This window comes from Leucoraja erinacea, chromosome 24 (genome assembly GCF_028641065.1).
Source record: "Leucoraja erinacea ecotype New England chromosome 24, Leri_hhj_1, whole genome shotgun sequence".
Lineage (NCBI taxonomy): Eukaryota > Metazoa > Chordata > Chondrichthyes > Rajiformes > Rajidae > Leucoraja > Leucoraja erinaceus.
Window position 1 is genome coordinate 30,406,539 of NC_073400.1, and position 20,079 is coordinate 30,426,617.

Below are 20,079 nucleotides of genomic sequence, written 5' to 3' on the forward strand. Positions count from 1 at the left end.
TCGTTCTCAGGCTGCGCTCTCTGTTCCGGGACTCTTGCACCAGTGGCATCATCCTCTCCGCCCCCACTGTACTGCACGCTATCCAGTCAGCAGAAGGCTAGACTACACATGATTACAATCGAGGCGTCTACAGTGCACAGATACAGGATATGGGGAATAGCCCACCGAGTCCGCGCCGACCAGCAATCGCCCGATACACTGACGCTATCCTGCACACACTGGGGACAATTTCAAGGTGAACGTGGTAAAGATTTAATGGGAATCTCCGGGGTATCGAGGTTCAGGAATAGCTACTTCCCCACAGCCATCAGGCTATTAAACACGACATCCAACAAACTCTGAACCATTACAGCCTATTGTACTTCATTGCACTGCAGGAACTATACAACAGGAGGTGCAACTCCAGAGCAAACAAAATCATGAGAGACCTCTTCCACCCCTGCAACAGACTGTTCCAGCCGCTACGGTCAGGCAAACGCCTCCGTTGCCATGCAGTGAGAACGGAGAGGTTGAGAAGGAGTTTCTTCCCAGAGGCAATTCGGACTGTAAACGCCTTTCTCACCAGGGACTAACTGTACAGAACGTTTTTCCTTCTATTATTTATTATGTAAAATAATATGTGTGTTATGATTGTGTTTATAATTTGTTTGGTTGTTTTGTTCCGCGAGCATTGCCACTTTCATTTCACTGCACATCTCGTACGTGTATGTGACAAATAAACTTGACTTGACTTGACTTGACTTCATCCGTTTATTTATTGTGTGTATATATATATGGTCTATGGTCAATAGACACACTGAATTTTTTATCACCATCATCTTCTGCATTATGTTGACATATTGTGTTGTGCTGCAGCAAGCAAGAGTTTCATTGTCCTATCCGGGACACGTGACAATAAAACTCTCTTGACTTTTGACTTTTGACTAACTTTTTCACACAAAGGGTGGTGGGTGTGTGGAACAAGCTTCCAGAAGAGGTAGTTGAGGCTGGGACTATCCCAACGTTTAAGAAACAGTACATGGATAGGACAGCAAGGCTGGAGAAACTCAGCGGGTGCAGCAGCATCTATGGAGCGAAGGAAATAGGCAACGTTTCGGGCCGAAACCCTTCTTCAGACTGATCGGGGGCAGGGGTGGGCGGCTGAGTTTCTCCAGGCTTTTGTGTACCTTCGATTCTCCAGCATCTGCAGTTCCTTCTTAAACACATGGATATGACAGGTTTGGAGGGATATGGACCAAGCGCAGGCAGGTGGGACTAGTGTAGCTGGGACACGTTGGCCGGTGTGGGCGAGTTGGGCCGAAGGGCCTGTTTCCACACTGTATCATTCTATGACTGTAATTTACAATCGTACCCAAAGCCAATTAACCTACAAACCTGCACGTCTTTGGAGTGTGGGAGGAAACCGGAGCACCCGGAGAAAACCCACGCAGGTCACGGGGAGAACGTACAGACAGCGTCCGTAGTCAGGATTGAACCCGGGTCTCTGGCGCTGTGAGGCAGCGACTCTACCGTGCTGGCCTAACGTTGAATGGTTTCAGGATGTCTGTTTTATTCTACATTCGAGCAAGTTGTTTTTGTTGGCTACAGAAGGAGAATTGATAGCTAAGAATCCACTTTGATCTCATCCACCACAACAAACAATCAGATATGTTCTCCCGGTGATGACAGGTCGGGGAGAAATGTTGGCCAGCACATTGGTGAAGCTCTCCAGAACGTTTCCAGATGGGGTTATGGTACTTCACTGAAATATCAGCCAACATAAAGCTTGCAGCTGTGGGTCAGAGCCATAGAGTCCCACAGCACGGAAACAGGCCCTTCGGCCCAACTTGTCCATGCCGACCAAGATGCCCCATCTTACCGGCACGGTGGTGCAGCGGTAACGTTGCTGTCTCACGGCGCCAGAGACCCAGGTTCGATCCTGACTATGGGTACTGTCTGTACGGAGTTTGTACATTCTCACTGTGACCTGCGTGGGTTTTCTCCGGGATGTCCGATTTCCTCCCACACTCCAAAGTCATACATGTTTGTAGGTTAATTGTCTTGGTATCATTGGAAATTGCCCCTAGTGTGTTTAGGATCGTGTAATAGTGCAGGGATCGCTGGCCAGCAAGGACTCGGTGGGCCGAAGGGCCTGTTTCTCGTTGTATCTCAAAAATAAACTTGTCCCACCTGTCTACATTTGGTCCATATTCCTCTAAACCTTTCCTATCCAAATGTTTTGTTAAATATTGCTATAGTCCCTGCCTCAGCTACCTCCTCTGGCAGCTTGTTCCATAGACCCACCCCCCCTAAGAGACTCAGCGGGACAGGCAGCATACCCGGAGCCAAGGAAAGGGGGATGTTTTGGGTCGAAAGCCTTCTTCATAATGTTAGTCTGCACACCATCAAAATAAAGTTAGATTATTTCATGTTTAGAGGATATGGGAGGAAGATCAAAGAGTCACAGAGTGATACAGTGTTGAAACAGGCCCTTCGGCCCAACTTGCCCACACTGGCCAACATGTCCCAGCTACACTAGTCCCACCTGCCCGCGTTTGGCCCTCCAATCCTGTCCTATCCATGTACCTGTCCAACTGTCTCTTAAACGATGGGATAGTCCCAGCCTCAACTACCTCCTCTGGCAGCTTGTTCCACACACCCACCACCCTTTGTGTGAAAAAGTTACCCCTCAGATTCCTATTCAATCTTTTCCCCCTTCACCTTAAACCCATGTCCTCTGGTCCTCGATTCCCCTACTCTGGGCAAGACACTCTGTGCATCTATTCCTCTCATGATTTTGTACACCTCTATAAGATCCCCCCTCATCCTCCTGCACTCCAAAGAATAGAGACCCAGCCTGCTCAACCTCTCCCTATAGCTCACACCCTGTAGTCCTAGCAACATCCTCGTAAATCTTTTCTGAACCCTTTCAAGCTTGACAACATCTTTCCCGTAACTATCCTTCCTGAGGTACTTACACTGCAACCTGTTTCTCCAATCCTGGTATAACGCCCTCCAATATGGCTGACCCCTCATCCAGGAGGAAGGCGATCTTCACTCCTCGGGACAGCAAGACGGAGGCGATGTTCTTGGCTCCGCTGTTCCCTCCAACCTGAACATCAGGAAGAAACAAATCATCATCACCATCACCATCACCACCATCACCACCACCATCACCACCATCACCACCATCACCATCACCACCATCATCGTTAGAAACATCACAGGGCACGGTGCCTTACAATGCCGTGTACGACAGTGATCGCAATTTCTACTGAAGTGCAGATGGCCGTTGGCTCGCTAGAAGCTCGTCCATCCTTTGACGGGTCTTGTTTTTGGTCCTGCTGGGGGTCCACAGCCCCCTCCTCACCTGGCAAACCAGGTGGGGAGACGGTTTAGTCGCCGACTATCTGACTATGGAGCAGGTAGCACGGGATTACATGGTACCCGTGGCTGGGGGAACTCCCCCTCCCCCTGACCCGACCTTGAAGAGGCCAATGCATTCAAGTAGCCCCTTTCACAACCAGCCAACACCGAACCTCACAACAAGGACAACACAGAGAGCTGGTGTACCTCAGCGGGTCTGGCACCATCTTTGGGCTTTAGAATCTAATTTCAACATTACTTTAGACATTAGAGATACGGAGTGGAAACAGGACTGTTCAGTTGAGTTCGTTGTCACGTGCACCGAGGTACAGTGTAAAGCAGTGGGTCCTGCGGCCCGCCGAGCCCGCGCCGACCAGCGATCACCCCGTACACTAACAGTATTCTGTCATTTCAAAGCCAATTTTACAATCTTACCAAAGCCATTTCACCTACAATCCTGGATGTCTTTGGAGTGTGGAAGGAAACCGGAGCACCCGGAGGGAGAACGTGCAAACTCCGTGCAGACAACACTCGTAGTCAGGATTGAACCTGGGTCTCAGGAGCTGTAAGGCACCAACCCTACCATTGGGCCTGGATAGAATGCATGTGGAGAGGATGTTTCCACTCGTGGGAGAGTCTAGGACCAGAGGGCGCAGGCTCAACATTAAAGGACGTTCCTTTAGGAAGGAGATGAGGAGGAATTTCTTTAGTCAGAGGGTGGTGAGTCTGTGGAATTCTTTGCCACAGACGGCTGTGGAGGCCACAAGTCGATGGATATTTTAAGGCAGAGATAGATTCTTGATTAGTACGAGTGTCGGGGGTTTTTCGGGGAGAAGGCAGGAGAATGGGGTTAAGAGGGAAAGGTAGATGAGCCATGACGGAGCGGTGGACTAGAATCGAAGGGCCGAATGGCCTAATTCTGCTCCTTTCAACTTAAACTAAACTAATTCCACAATTCCTGTTGTTCATTTATTTATTTATCTGTCTATTTGTTTTTTATTTATTTATATAAACGGGACCCACAGTGGAAAGGGTCAAGAGCTTCAAATTCCTGGGCGTGCACATCTCTGAAGATCTCTCCTGGTCCGAGAACACTGATGCAATTATAAAGAAAGGACATCAGCGCCTCTACTTCCTGAGAAGATTATGGAGAGTCAGTTTGTCAAGGAGGACTCTCTCGAACGTCTAAAGGTGCACAGTAGAGAGCATGCTGACCGGTTGCATCGTGGCTTGGTTCGACAACTTGAGCGCCCTGGAGCGAAAAAGACTGCAGAAAGTAGTGACCACTGCCCAGTCCATCATCGGCTCTGACCTCCCTACCATCGAGGGGATCTATCACAGTCGCTGCCTCAAACAGGCTGGCAGTATCGTCAAGGACCCACACCATCCTGGCCACACACTCATCTCCCTGCTACCTTCAGGTAGAAGGTACAGGAGCCTGAAGACTGCAACGTCCAGGTTCAGAAACAGCTCCTTCCCCACAGCCATCAGGCTATTAAACTCAACTCAAACAAAACTCTGAACATTAATAGCCCATTATCTGTCTATTTGCACTTTATCAGTTTATTTATTCATGTGTGTATATATTTATACAATGGTATATGGACACACTGATCTCAGATTCAATTTTAATTGTCATTGTCAGTGTACAGTACAGAGACAACGAACTGATCTGTTCTGTATTCATGCCTTCTATATTCTGTTGTGCTGAAGCAAAGCAAGAATTTCATTGTCCTATCTGGGACACATGACAATAAACTCTTGAATCTTGAATCTTGAATCTATTAAGTTATTTCTTGGTATCACGCAATACACAGGAGCCTGGTGCTCCGAGCCCGCTGGACTAAGTATTATTGCCAGTGTTGGTTTGTGTTCTAGTGTTCATAGCAACGGAGAAGAGGCAGTGGGGAATTCTCGGAGAAACACTCTTTCCAAGACCTTCCAATGACTCATACTCGTAGCAAATGCCGAGTCAAAAAGCATCGCTTCAAACGGACCGTTTTTTTACAAAACCATCGCCCGTAATTTTGTGGACAAATAAGTCGAATCATCAACGCAAATGTCTGTGATTTGTTGACCTTGGGTGCGGGAAGTAAGGAAACTGAAGGAGAATTCCTTTCTATTTTTAAAACACCCAAGGATATCTGTTCCCAGTTGACTGGCAGAATTCCACCCTTCCCCCTTGCTGTTGTCAGGGCTACAGGGTGTGAGCTACAGGGAGAGGTTGAGCAGGCTGGGTCTCTATTCCTTGGAGCGCAGGAGGATGAGGGGTGATCTTATAGAGGTGTACAAAATCATGAGAGGAATAGATCGGGTAGATGCACAGAGCCTCTAGCCCAGAGTAGGGGAATCGAGGACCAGAGGACATGGGTTTAAGGTGAAGGGGGAAAGATTGAATAGGAATCTGAGGGGTAACTTTTTCACACAAAGGGTGGTGGGTGTGTGGGACAAGCTGCCAGAGGAGGTAGTTGAGGCTGGGACTATCCCATCATTTAAGAGACAGTTGGACAGGTACATGGTTAGGACAGGATTGGAGGGCCAAACGCGGGCAGGTGGGACTAGTGTAACTGGGACATGTTGGCCAGAGTGGGCAAGTTGGGCCGAAGGGCCTGTTTCAACACTGTATCACTCTGTGACTCTTTGATCTTCCTCCCATATCCTCTAAACATGAAATAATCTAACTTTATTTTGATGGTGTGCAGACTAACATTATGAAGAAGGCTTTCGATCCGAAAACATCCCGCTTTCCTTGGCTCCGGGTATGCTGCCTGTCCCGCTGAGTTACTCCAGCTTTTTGTGTCTATCTTCAGTTTAAACCAGCATCTGCAGTTCCTTCCCTACACATTAACCCCTTATCCCATCTCACCAGTGCTTATTGACCTATACAGGGCACCACAAGACCAGGTGAGACCCTGCACAGGTGAATAACTACCTGGGAGACACAAAGATGCAGCGGGTAGAGCCGCTGCCTCACACAGCACCACAGACCCGGGTTCCATCCTGACCTCGGGTGCTGTCTGTGTGGAGTTTGCACGTTCTCCCCGTGACCACGTGGGTTTCCTCCGGGTGCTCTGGTTTCCTCCCACATTACAAAGACGTGCAGGTTTGTGATGCTGATTGTCCTTGGTAACTTTGGTTAGATTGTCAATCATCCCTAATGTGTAGGATAGTGTCAGTGTGCGGGGATCGCTGGTCGGCACGGACTCGGGGGGCCGAAGGGCCTGTTTCTGCGCTCTATCTGTAAACTCTAAAGCAAACTTGACAAAAGAAACTGTAAATAACAGAATATTGGATTGTTTGGGGCTATTTTCTTTGGAACTGAAGGGTAGTTAAATGAGATGTTTAAAATGACAAGGATCAGGGATAGGGTAAATAGGAAGATGCAATATAGGTTGATCACTTGGTTAGTGCAGACTGGTGGGAAAGTCTAGGACCAAGGGCCACAGTCTCAGAATAAAAGGACTTACCATTAGGAAGGAGGTGAGGAGGAACTTCTTCAGTCAGAGGGTGGTGAATCTGTGGAATTCATTGCCACAGACGGCTGCGGAGGCCAAGTCAGTGGATGATCAGCCACGATCACATTGAATGGCGGTGCTGGCCCGAAGGGCCGAATGGCCTACTCCTGCATCTATTGTCTATTGATATTTTCGAACATGCAGTTTGACGGGTTCTTGATTAGCACGGGCGTCAGGGGTTATGGGGAGAGGGCAGGAGAATGGGGTTGAGGGGAAAAGATAGACACAAAAAGCTGGAGTAACTCAGCGGGACAGGCGGCATCTCTGGAGAGAAGGAATGGGTGACGTTTCGGGTCGAGACCCTTCAAAGGTAGATTAGCCCTGAGTCTGGCAGAGTGGACTCGATGGGCTGAATGGCTAGAACATGAATATGTTCGATGGTCAGTGTGGGGTCAGTGGGCTGGGGGCAGGTGGGGACGGCCAGGCTGTCTATCATTCCAGCTTGTGGTCTACTCACCTCTTCATCGTGACCTAATCCAATGTAGAACGATCGCTGTGGCGTGTAGCCTCGGTTCAACAGCAATTCCAGGCCTTGGAGAATTCCCTGAGGAAAAGAAACATCACTCGGATTCAAGAACCATTTTACCAAATTGTTAGACTTTAGACAATAGGTACAGGAGTAGAGCCATTCGGCCCTTCGAGACAGCACCGCCATGGCTGATCATTCCCAATCAGTATCCTGTACCTGCCTTCTCTCCATACCCCCTGATCCCTTTAGCCACAAGGGCCACATTTAACTCCCTCTTAAATATAGCCAATGAACTGTGGCCTCAACTAGCTTCTGCGGCAGAGAATTCCAGAGATTCACCACTCTCTGTGTGAAAAAAGTTTTCCTCATCTCGGTCCTAAAGGATTTCCCCCTTATCCTTAAACTATGACCCCTTGTTCTGGACTTCCCCAACATCGGGAACAATCTTCCTGCATCTAGCCTGTCCAACCCCTTAAGAATTTTGTAAGTTTCTATAAGTTCCCCCTCAATCTTCTAAATTCTAGCAAGTACAAGCCGAGTCTATCCAGTCTTTCTTCATATCAAATTCCTGACATCCCAGGAATCAGTCTGGTGAACCTTCTCTGTACTCCCTCTACGGCAAGAATGTCTTTCCTCAGTTTAGGAGACCAAAACTGTACGCAATACTCCAGGTGTGGTCTCACTGTACCCTGTACAACTGCAGTAGAACCTCCCTGCTCCTATAATCAAATCCTTGTTAAACAGGCAGCACCCGTAGTCAGGATTGAACCCTGGTCTCCGGCGCTGTGAGGCAGTAACTCTATCCCTTTGCCCCCGTGTTGCCCATAATAGTGAATGTTCTGGCAATTAAATCTAACGCTATAACCCACATGTTAATGAACAGCAACATTTCTCGTACCAGAAATGTAGATGCATAGAATCATTTGTTATTAATTCCCACATGAGCCACGAGTTCTAAGCTCAGCAGATTATTAATGTCCTTGATTCCTCCTGTTGGATGCCAAATCCCCTTTAAAGAAAATATGAAACTTGGATGGCATTTGCTTCGTGAATTAAGCAATTTTCGAGTTAGTCACTGTTTACGTTTCCATTGCTCCAAAACACTCTCGCTAAGCCGGCGAAAATAATCAACTCGGAGCCAAGCAGGAAGCAGCTGCAGATGCTGGTTTACACCGAGGATAGACACAAACTGCTGGAGTAACTCAGCGGGACGGGCAGCATCTCTGGGGGGAAGGAATGGGTGGCGTTTTGGGTCGAGACCCTTCGTCAGACTGAGAGTCAGGGTGAAGGGAAACGAGAGATATAGACGCTACAAAGAACAAATGAATGAACAGATTTGCCATAGAGGGAGTGCAGAGAAGGTTCACCAGACTGATTCCTGGGATGTCAGGACTGTCTTATGAAGAAAGACTGGATAGACTTGGTTTATACTCTTTAGAATTTAGGAGATTGAGAGGGGATCTTATAGAAACTTACAAAATTCTTAAGGGGTTGGACAGGCTAGATGCAGGAAGATTGTTCCCGATGTTAGGGAAGTCCAGGACAAGGGGTCACAGCTTAAGGATAAGGGGGAAATCCTTTAAAACCGAGATGAGAAGAACTTTTTTCACACAGAGAGTGGTGAATCTCTGAAAATCTCTGCCACAGAGGGTAGTTGAGGCCAGTGCATTGGCTACATTTAAGAGGGAGTTAGATGTGGCCCTTGTGGCCAAGGGGATCAGAGGGTATGGAGAGAAGGCAGGTACGGGATACTGAGCTGGATGATCAGCCATGATCATATTAAATGGCGGTGCAGGCTCGAAGGGCCGAATGGCCTACTCCTGCACCTAATTTCTATGTTTCTATGTTTCTATGAAAGATGTGCAAAAAACAACAATGATCAAGGAAAGGGGGGCTCAAGAGTGTTTAAGTGTCTATTGTCCCATAAACGGGACAATACAATTCTTCCTTGCAGCAACATCTCAGGCCTGTCGACACACTACTCATAGACCGCAGAACAAACTAAAAATAAACAATTATCAATCCACTATTATTCCAAAAAGCCCAAAGTCTGTCGTGCAATCAATAGAGTTTGTAGTTCATACTTTAGTTGATGTCTCTAGGGTTCAAGAGCCTGTGTAGGAAGGAACTGCAGATGCTGGTTTACACCGAAGATACACACAAAATGCTGGAGTAACTCAGCGGGACAGGCAGCATCTATGGAGCGAAGGAATGGGTGAAGAAGGGTCGAGACTCTTCTTCACCCATTCCTTCGCTCCATAGATGAAGGGTCGGAGACCCTTCTTCAGTCAGAGAGTCAGCGGAGAGAGAAACTAGAGATATGGAAGGGTAAGGTGTGAAAACGACATCAAAGCAGACGGTGATCAAGGAAATGTAGATAATTGTCTGTGTTCAAGAGCCTGATGTTTGTTGCTCTGAAGGTCATGGTTGCTAGACTCCTGAACCTTCTTCCCGATGGCGGAGTGAAGTGAGTGTGTGGCTGCCTTTTTGGGACGGCGTCTCTTGTAGATCCCTTTGATGTTGGGGAGGTCAGTACCGGGGCAGATCTTAAGGGTCTCGACCTATTCCTTTGCTCCATAGATGCTGCACAGCCCGCTGGGTTTCTCCTACCTTTCCTATTATAGATATTATTCTAATATAACTATATAATTATTCTAATAATTTTTCTATTCTTCATTTTTTTTGTCACTCCTAGCTGGGAGGATGGGGGAGAGCACCAGATGTTCAGAACTGAGCAGCAGAGAATGTTGTGATGAAGTTTTGAGCATGCATGTTTCGTGTACATGTCAGTACACATGTGCAACTTTTTTTTATATATCTGGATTCTCTCCAGAGCCGGCTTCTGGAGAGAAACATAGAAACAGAAATTAGGTGCAGGAGTGGGCCATTCGGCCCCTCGAGCCAGCACCGCCATTCACTGTGATCATGGCTGATCATCCCCAATCAGTGCCTCGTTCCTGCCTTCTCCCCATATCCCCTGACTCCGCTATCTTTAAGAGCCCTATCTAACTCTCTCTTGAAAGTATCGAGAGAACTGGCCTCCACCGCCCTCCAAGGCAGAGAATTCCACAGACTCACAACTCTCTGTGAGAAAAAGTGTTTCCTCGCCTCCGTTCTAAATGGCTTACCCCTTATTCTTAAATATTCTTCGCCAGTCTGAGGAAGGGTCTCGACCCGAAACGTCACCCATTCCTTCTCTCCAGAGACGCTGCCTGTCCCGCTGAGTTACTCCAGCATTTTGTGTGTATCTTCGGTGTAAACCAGCATCTGCAGTTCCTTCCTACAACAGGCTCTTGAACCCTACAGACATCAACTAAAGTATGAACGACAAACTCTATTGATTGCATGACGGACTGTGGGCTTTTTGCAATAATATTGGGATTGATAATTGGTTATTTTTGGTTTGTTCGGCTATCTATGAGTAGTGTGTCCTTGTAGTGTGTCCTTGTTCTGCTATCTCTGAGTAGTGTGTCCTTGTGGCTAAGGGGATCAGGGGGTATGGAGAGAAGACAGGTACGGGATACTGAGTTGGATGATCAGCCAAAAACTCAGTGGGTGCAGCAGCATCTATGGAGCGAAGGAAATAGGCAACGTTTCGTCCCGAAACCCTTCGGGTTTCGACCCGAAACGTTGCCTATTTCCTTTGGGTTTCGGCCCTATTTGAAGCCAGTTGAGGCCAGTTCATTGGCTATATTTAAGAGGGAGTTAGATGTGGCCCTTGTGGCTAAAGGGATCAGGGGGTATGAAAAGAAGGCAGGTACGGGATACTGAGTTGGATGATCAGCCATGATCATATTGAATGGCGGTGCAGGCTCGAAGGGCCGAATGGCCTCTACTCCTGCACCTAATTTCTATGTTTCTATGTTTCTATGTGTCGACATGCCTGAGATGTTGCTGCAAGGAAGAATTGTATTGTTCCGTTTAAGGGACAAAAGACATTTGAACACTCTTGAGACAGGCACAAAATGCTGGAGTAACTCAGCGGGACAGGCAGCATCACTGGAGGGAAAGAATGGGTGACGTTTCTGGTCGAGACCCTTCTTTGCCGTCACCCGTTCCTTCTCTCCAGAGATGCTGCCCGTCCCGCTGAGTTACTCCAGCATTTTGTGTTTATCTTCGGTTCCTGTCTGCTCTGAACGGTGCACAATCACTAACAAAGCAACTGACGAGTCGCGGTAGATTCTGCCCCGCGGATAAACCGCTGACACAGCATTCTGCCGGATTAATAGAAGCACCAGAAATATCTGGCCTTGTGCTGCCTATGTCGACAATAACTTTAATTTACAGTGGCGAGTCAAAAGTATGTCATTGCCATCTGTCCCGATAACAATGAGATTATTACTTGTAGTAGCTCAACAGACATGGAAACATAATACTCTGTAAAACCCGTAATATACAGCAAAATGTTCAGTGTGTACATGTCTCTCTCTCTCTCCCTCTCCCCCTCTCCCTCTCTCCCTGCAGATGCTGGTTTAAATCAAAGGTAGACACAAAATGCTGGAGTACTCAGCGGGTGAGGCAGCATCTCTGGAGGGAAGGAATGGGCGATGTTTCGTGTCGAGACCCTTCGAGTCCACTCTGCCCTATTCAGGGCTGATCTATCTTTGAAGGGTCTCGACCCGAAACGTCACCCATTCTTTCTCTCCAGAGATGCTGCTTTACCCGCTGAGTTACTCCAGCTTTATCTGTCTGTCTATCTATCTATCTGTCTGTCTGTCTATCTATCTGTCTGTCTGTCTGTCTGTCTGTCTGTCTGTCTGTCTATCTATCTATCTATCTATCTATCTATCCCTCTATCTATCCCTCTATCTATCTATCTATCTATCTATCTATCTATCTATCTATCTATCTATCTATCTATCTATCCCTCTATCCCTCCCTCTATCCATCCATCTCTCTCTCTATCTATCTATCCCTCTATCTATCTATCTATCTATCTATCTATCTATCTATCTATCTATCTATCTATCTATCTATCTATCTATCTATCTATCTATCTATCTATCTATCCCTCTATCCATCTATCCCTCTATCCCTCTATCCATCTATCTATCTATCTATCTATCTATCTATCTATCTATCTATCTATCTATCTATCTATCTATCTATCTATCTATATATCTATCTCTATCCCTCTATCCCTCTATCCATCTATCCATCTATCCATCTATCCATCTATCTATCCATCTATCTATCCATCTATCTATCCATCTATCTATCCATCTATCTATCCATCTATCTATCCATCTATCTATCCATCTATCCATCCATCCCTCCACCCCTCCATCCCTCCCTCTATCCCTCCCTCTATCCCTCCATCCATCTCTCTCTCTCTCTCTCTCTCTCTCTCTCTATCTATCTCTCTATCTATCTCTCCATCTCTCTATCTAGCTCTCCATCCATCTATCACTCCATCCATCTATCTATCTATCCCTCTATCTATCTATCCCTCTATCTATCTATCCCTCTATCCCTCCATCTATCTCTAAGGAGACTTATTTGATTATATATTCCAGATCTCAGTGTTTCCCTCTCCCCTGACTCTCAGTCTGAAGAAGGGTCTCAACTCCGAGACGTCACCCATCCCTTCCCCTCCAGAGCTGCTGCCCATCGATCAAGGTAAAGGCCCCCACACCCGAGCTGGTTTAAGGAAGAGAAGGCAGAGTGTTTGGGTACACAACAGAGTTGATGTGGACAAGCTTTTCCCTTTGAGAATAGGGAAGATTCAAACAAGAGGACATGACTTCAGAATTAAGGGACAGAAGTTTAGGGGTAATATGAGGGGGAACTTCTTTACGCAGAGAGTGGTAGCGGTGTGGAATGAGCTCCCAGTGGAAGTGGTGGAGGCAGGTTCGTTGGTATCATTTAAAAATAAATTGGATAGGCATATGGATGAGAAGGGAATGGAGGGTTATGGTACGAGTGCAGGCAGGTGGGACTAAGGGGAAAAAAATTTGTTCGGCACGGACTTGTAGGGCCGAGATGGCCTGTTTCCGTGCTGTAATTGTTATATGGTTATATGGTTATATGGTACAATACCATGACAGACAGCTTGTCGTCCAAGGTTCCCCGTCCGTATATGAAGCCGTGGTGCTCCTCCGCGGAGAACGGTGGGACCTCCCACTCTCCAGCGACGGCAGGAACAACGTCCAGGTGGGCCGTCAGCAGGTAGGGCTGCAGAGAGCTGTTTGACCCGCGGACGGTGAACAGATGGCTGTAGTTGGCAATGGTCTCGTGCTGCACCACACGCGAGGAAAACACGGCTGGGAAGGCTGCAAGGACACAAGGAAACGGAGTCAATAGAGAGGCATGGCATACAAACTGGCCCTTCGGCCCATTCACTCCCTGCCCACCCTCAGCCACCCAAGTACACTAGTTCTGTTTGGTTTGCAGATACAGCGTAGATAGGGACACAGAGTGCTGGAGTAACTCAGTGGGTCAGGCAGCATCTGTGGAGAACGTGGATAGGTGACGTTTCACAGAGTGCTGGAGTAACTCAGCGGGTCAGGCAGCATCTGTGGAGAACATGGATAGGTGACGTTTCACAGAGTGCTGGAGTAACTCAGCGGGTCAGGCAGCATCTAGGGAGCTAAGGAAATAGGCAACGTTTCGGGCCGAAACCCGTAAGGGTTTCGGCCCGAAACGTTGCCTATTTCCAGAAGGATTTCGGCCCGAAACATTGCCTATTTCCTTAGCTCCATAGATGCTGCTGCACCATAACTCAGCGGGTCAGGCAGCATCTGTGGAGAACATGGATAGGTGACGTTTCGGGTCGAAACTTCAGGCAGTCGGAACTACATAGACTTGGGGGCATTGGTTTGGTCTTTTTGTTACATAGAAACATAGAAAATAGGTGCAGGAGGAGGCCATTCGGCCCTTCGAACCAGCACGGCCATTCATTGTGATCATGGCTGATCGTCCCCTATCAATAACCCCGTGCCTGCCTTCTCCCCATATCCCTTGACTCCACCAGCCCCTAGAGCTCTATCTAACTCTCTCTTAAATGCATCCACTGACTTGGCCTCCACTGCCCTCTGTGGCAGGGAATTCCACAAATTCACAACTCTCTGGGTGAAAACGTTGTTTTTCTCACCCCAGTCTTAAATGACCTACCCTTTATTCTAAGAATCCCCGTACATTAATCATTATTTCATCGCACAAAACCTAGGAGGGGTTAGTGCACACTTTGCACTATTTATCAGCTGCATTCAGGTACATAGAACAGACAGCACCAGAACAGGCCCTTCAGCCCACAATGTATGTGCCGAACATAATGCCAAGACCATCCCTTATCTACCTGCACGAGATCCATATCCCTCCATATCCATGTGCCCAACCATATCCATCTCACCATCATGTGTGCTTCAACCTCCACCCCAGGCAGCGCGTTCCAGGCACCCACCACCCACCACTGTGTAAAGAAATTGGCCCCGCACATCTCCTTTAAACTTTGGAGAGACCCAAAGTACGTAAGTAGCTCAACGGGTCAGGCAGCATCTCTGGAGAAAAGGAAATGGGTGACGTTTTGGGTCGAGACGCCACCCATTCCTTCTATCCAGAGATGCTACCTGTCCCGCTGAGTTACTCCAGCATTTTGTGTCTATCTTCGATTAAAACCAGCAGCTGCAGTTCCTTCCTACAACACTTTTTTTTTTTTCACTATTAGCCATAACCCGAGTACAGACAATAGACACTAGGGGCAGGAGAAGGCCATTCGGCCCTTCGAACCAAAAAAATGGTTTGGAAATGTTGGCCTGTTTACACACGGCCTTGCATGCAGACTAAACCAGGATTTCCCTTTAAGAAGATCATATATATAATAATAAAGCTTTATTTCAGACACAGGTCCATATAACACATCATACAGTATAAGGAGATACAAAAAATACATTAAAAATTGCATATTAGCCTATAAGATATACACGCGATTGCACCAATGCCTTCGTAGCCTAGAAGTGAATCTATAGCAACTTTTCAGAGGGCTGACTAGGGCTTCAATGATGTGGTTCTCTGCCTTGTCCAGGCGACACACTAAACATCAGCTGTATTAAGAGTGCCTCACAGGTTGGCACTCTAGTGGGCACAAACAATTGACTGGCACTATGCCACCCAGGGACACGCAGCAGCAACCTCATTGCATCATTGTATGCTACCTTCAGCCTCTGCATACTCTTTTTCTTATAGTTCGACCACAATTGAGCAGTATATAACGGTGTGATATAGGTTCTGAACAAGGAACACTTCACAGAGTCAGAGCACATAGAAAACTTCCTTATAAGTGTGTTAGCTTGAAAATAAATGTTACAGCGCTGTCGGTAGAGGTCTTTGTCATCCGTCCAGTCATCGGATATGACATGACCTAGGTATTTAATTTCCTCACACACTGCAAGAGGACTGTCTGACAAATAAAAGGTCGGAAAAGTTGATTCCCTGTCCTCAGCGCTTCTAACTATCATTATGCGGCTTTTCTTAGCGTTATACTTTATGTCATAATCAAGGTCATACTGAGAGCACACCTTCAGCATCTGCTGCAGCCCAGCACTATATGGACAGAGCAGGACCAGGTTGTCTGCATACATCAGATGATTAACAATAGTGTTGCCCACAAGACAGCCAGTTTTTAACCTATTTAACTGATTTGATAATTCATCCATATAAACATTAAATAAAATAGGAGACAAAATTCCTCCTTGCCGCACTCCGTTACTAACACAGAATGGAGCAGATACAACATTGTCCCATTTAACCTGAAACGTTTGATGGGCATACCAAAACACTAAAATTCTCACTAAAAATTTAGGGGCACCTCTATCTAGCAATTTTACAAACAATTGTTCATGATTAATTCTATCAAATGCCTTGGACGCATCAATAAAACATAGGAATACAGATGAATTCAGGCTTGTGTACCTGAACACAATCTCTTTAAGAGCAGAGATACACAGGTCAGTTCCATGTTTTCTTTTGAACCCAAACTGATTGTCAGTAGTAAGGACATACATTTCTAGCTTTGTTAGCAGTATTCTCTCCAGTACTTTAGACAAGATACTGGCTAATGCAATAGGTCGATAATTGTCAATACTGTTGAGCCTACCAGCCTTATCTTTAATCACAGGCACTAACATTACAGACATAATAGCATTTGGCAGGACACCATGAACCAGACAACCATTAAAGCATGGCAGGACACATGGAAAGCAAAGGGCAGAGCTTATAGCTGGCATATTTTAGATGCTCTGCAGTAATGCAGTCCATACCACAGGCTTTGTTGTTATCCAACATGTTAATGGCATCATAAACATCTGCTGCCCTAACTATCATATCTGCTGAGAGATCAATATGTTCATGATTGATTCTAACTGGGTTACTTTTAATACAGTTAAAAAGGTTACAGTAGTGCTCACGCCAACTGTCAGCTATTTTTTTCTGGGCTACTAACCCCTTCAATGTCAGACGGTAGGGGTGTTTTGCTGTTATTCATTACTTTGACCTCTTTCCAGAAGTTAGTAAGGTTGTTGTTCTGTAGCTTCCTGGCAAGCGAGTCTGCTCTCAATGTGTTTTCATTTTTCTTAATAACACGAAGTGCATATTTAACTCTAGCATTTGTGCGTTTTTTTCATATCTAACAATGCCCCCTGTCTATGCCTACCTGCCTCTGACCAGAGTCTAAAGGCCACTCTTGCCTCAGCGTACTGCTCATTCACAAACTCATTCCACCCAGGTCTAATGTTGGGTACCTTACATTTACTTTTACAGAAGGCTTCACTGGAAGCATTGAGACATTTCATAATAACATCATACATGGCACAGAGTTTTTGAGTATGTTGCACATCCTTACAATTCATATTTGAGCACATTAGGGCCTCTTGAGGCAATGCAATATAATTTAAAAAACTGTCCGTTTGCAGTGAGTTTCCAGCCATAACCTCCCTGCTCATATCTCCACTTGTCATGTGGTAATATGCTACATATTGTGTGTGCGGTGTAGGATTGTAACATGGGCTGCCCAAGGCATTAATGATTCATAAAGAAATGAGTGTAACCATACCAACCACAATACAAAAAACATTAAACAGATCTGAAGTTAAGCCCATTCCAGCACAATGGGTTTACTTTAGTTTGCAGACAATAGACAATAGACAATAGGCGCAGGAGTAGGCCATTCGGCCCTTCGAGCCAGCACCGCCATTCAATTAATTTATGCCTTCTCTATTCTGTTGTGCTGAAGCAAAGCAAGAATTTCATTGTCCTATCAGGGACACATGACAATAAACTCTCTTGAATCTTGAATCAATGCGATCATGGTTGATCATCCCCAAATCAGTACCCCGTTCCTGCTTTCACCCCATATCCCCTGACTCCGCCATCTTTAAGAGCCCGATCTAGCTCTCTCTTGAAAGTATCCAGAGAACCGGCCTCCACCCCCTGAGGCAGAGAATTCCACAGACTCACAACTCTCTGTGTGAAAAAGTGTTTCCTCATCTCCGTTCCAAATGGCTTACCCCTTATTCTTAAACTGTGGCCGTTAAGGGCCTGTCCCACGAGCATGCGACTCCACGCGGCAAGCAAGCGCGGCCTAACGTGGTCGCTTGAGCCGTACGGCCTCGCGGGGCCGGTCCCACTTCGAGCGCCGGAGCCGTATGGAGTTGTGCGGAGCTGGTCCCGAAAAACTGACCGTGTTCAAAATTTCCGCGAGGCAACGGCCTGCCTGCCGCACCGCGTCAACGCCTCACGTCACGCGCGAGCTTCCCGCGGACTTCGCTCGCACTTCATGTCACTCACCCGACCTCCGCACGGCCCCCACTTCTGGCTTGGTCGCGCTTGCCGCGTGGAGTCACTTAGGTTGCGCTTGCCGCATGGAGTCGCATGCTCGCGGGACAGGCCTTTTAAACTAACGTCGGCTGGGTGGCTCTGAACAGGTTAAATTTTGCCCCTCTTAAATTTACTGCAAAGAATCTGCAACCACTCGTTGCACCAGTGCAGCTGCCTCTTGTAGTTGGATCTGGTCTTTTGATAACATTTAAATCGATTTCCTTCCCTTTTTTTTATCTCGGCTATATATTTAAACTGTTGGCCCAGACAGTGCAGAGACAGAGACAGAGACAGAGACAGTGCAGTTAAAGTGACAGTGAGAAATGCTTTGTGTCCTCATGAGAAACAGTTGGAGATCTCCCCAGACCAATCTCACAACACAAGGACAAGTCTATTCTAAACAAAGATTTTTTCTAAACGTAGTTCCCAGATTGGGAATGACTTAGAACCGTGAACTTCCGGCTGTGTTAGTTTACTTTAATCTAGTTTATTGTCACGTGTACCGAGGGGCAGTGAAAGGCTTCTGTTGCGTGCTAACCAGCCGGCAGAAAGACAATGGATGATTACATGAACACATTTCGCTTCAAATGTTTAGTTTAGTTTGGAGATACAGAGATTAAATGTGGAAACAGGCCCTTCAGCACACCGAGTCCATGCCGACCAGCGATCCCCGCACACATACACTATCCTACACACACTAGGGACAATTTACAATTACACCAAGCCAATTAACCTACAAACCTACAAGTCTTTGGAGTGTGGGAGGAAACTGGAGATCCCGGTGAAATGTCACGGAGGGAACGTACAAACTCCGTACAGGCAGCACCCGTGGTCAGAAGGTAGACAAATAATGCTGGAGAAACTCAGCGGGTGAGGCAGCATCTCTGGAGAGAAGGAATGGGCGACGTTTCGGGTATATCGAGACCCTCCTTCAGACTGGACCCGAAACGTCGCCTATTCCTTCGCTCCATAGATGCTGCCTCACCCGCTGAGTTTCTCCAGCATTTTTGTCTACCTTCGATTTTTCCAGCATCTGCAGTTCTTTCTTAAACAGATCCGTTCCCAAAGCATCTTCGGAAAGAAAAATCAGTTCATATTTCATGTTCCTGAGTGATCTTTTAGAAGACTTTATCTGAAGAGGAGGTTAATAATTAATGAAAATTCAGTGGAAACAAATTCCTGATGGGAATAGTCTGCGGCTACTGTGGATGAATTACCGGACACAGTGGGATATTTCCCTCTGTGCTTTATCCGGCTTCAAAGGCGGAGATAAGCATTCGACTCAAGTTTAGAATCAACGCAATGAATGTGAGCTGGGACAGGTCGCTGCTTTGAACACAACGTTTTGCGATTTCTAAATAAACATGAGATGTGGTCGTAAAACAAAATAACGACACTGAAGGCAATAGACAATAGACAATAGACGCAGGAGTAGGCCATTCGGCCCTTCGAGCCAGCACGGCCATTCAATGTGATCATGGCTGATCATCCACAATCAGTACCCCGTTCCTGCCTCCTCCCCATATCCCCCGACTCCGCTATCTTTAAGAGCTCTATCTAACTCCCTCTTGAAAGCCTCCAGAGAATTGGCCTCCACCGCCCTCTGAATTCCACAGACTCACAACTTTCTGTGTGAAAACGTTTTTCCTCATCTCCGTTCTAAATGGCCGACCCCTTATACTTAAACTCTTCTTATCGAGTCCACACACAAGGTGAGGAGCTGAACACACATCTTAAACGTTTCAATAAGATGCCCTCTCATCCTTCTAAACTCCAGAGTGTACAAGCCCAGCCGATCCATTCTATCAACATACGACAGTCCCGCCATCCCGGGAATTGTTGGTCCTCCATTAAGATCTAGACACAATGTCAATATTTCCGGGCTAATAGGGGAGAATCTTCCAGCATAGAACAGCCGATGTTGCTCAATACACAAGA

At 46.7% G+C, this 20,079-nt stretch overlaps 1 protein-coding gene across 1 annotated transcript in view; it reads right to left on the bottom strand.

Annotated features, from left to right (window-relative positions):
• Positions 1–20,079, bottom strand: part of LOC129708905 (N-fatty-acyl-amino acid synthase/hydrolase PM20D1-like) — a 68,804-nt gene that overhangs the window by 33,708 nt on the left and 15,017 nt on the right. Inside the window, exons 2-4 of the mRNA XM_055654959.1 lie at positions 13,369–13,601; positions 7,318–7,404; positions 2,958–3,091 (exon numbers count right to left, since the gene is read on the bottom strand). Of these exons, the coding sequence (XP_055510934.1) occupies positions 2,958–3,091; positions 7,318–7,404; positions 13,369–13,601 (454 nt within the window). The remainder of the gene's footprint in view (positions 1–2,957; positions 3,092–7,317; positions 7,405–13,368; positions 13,602–20,079) is intronic.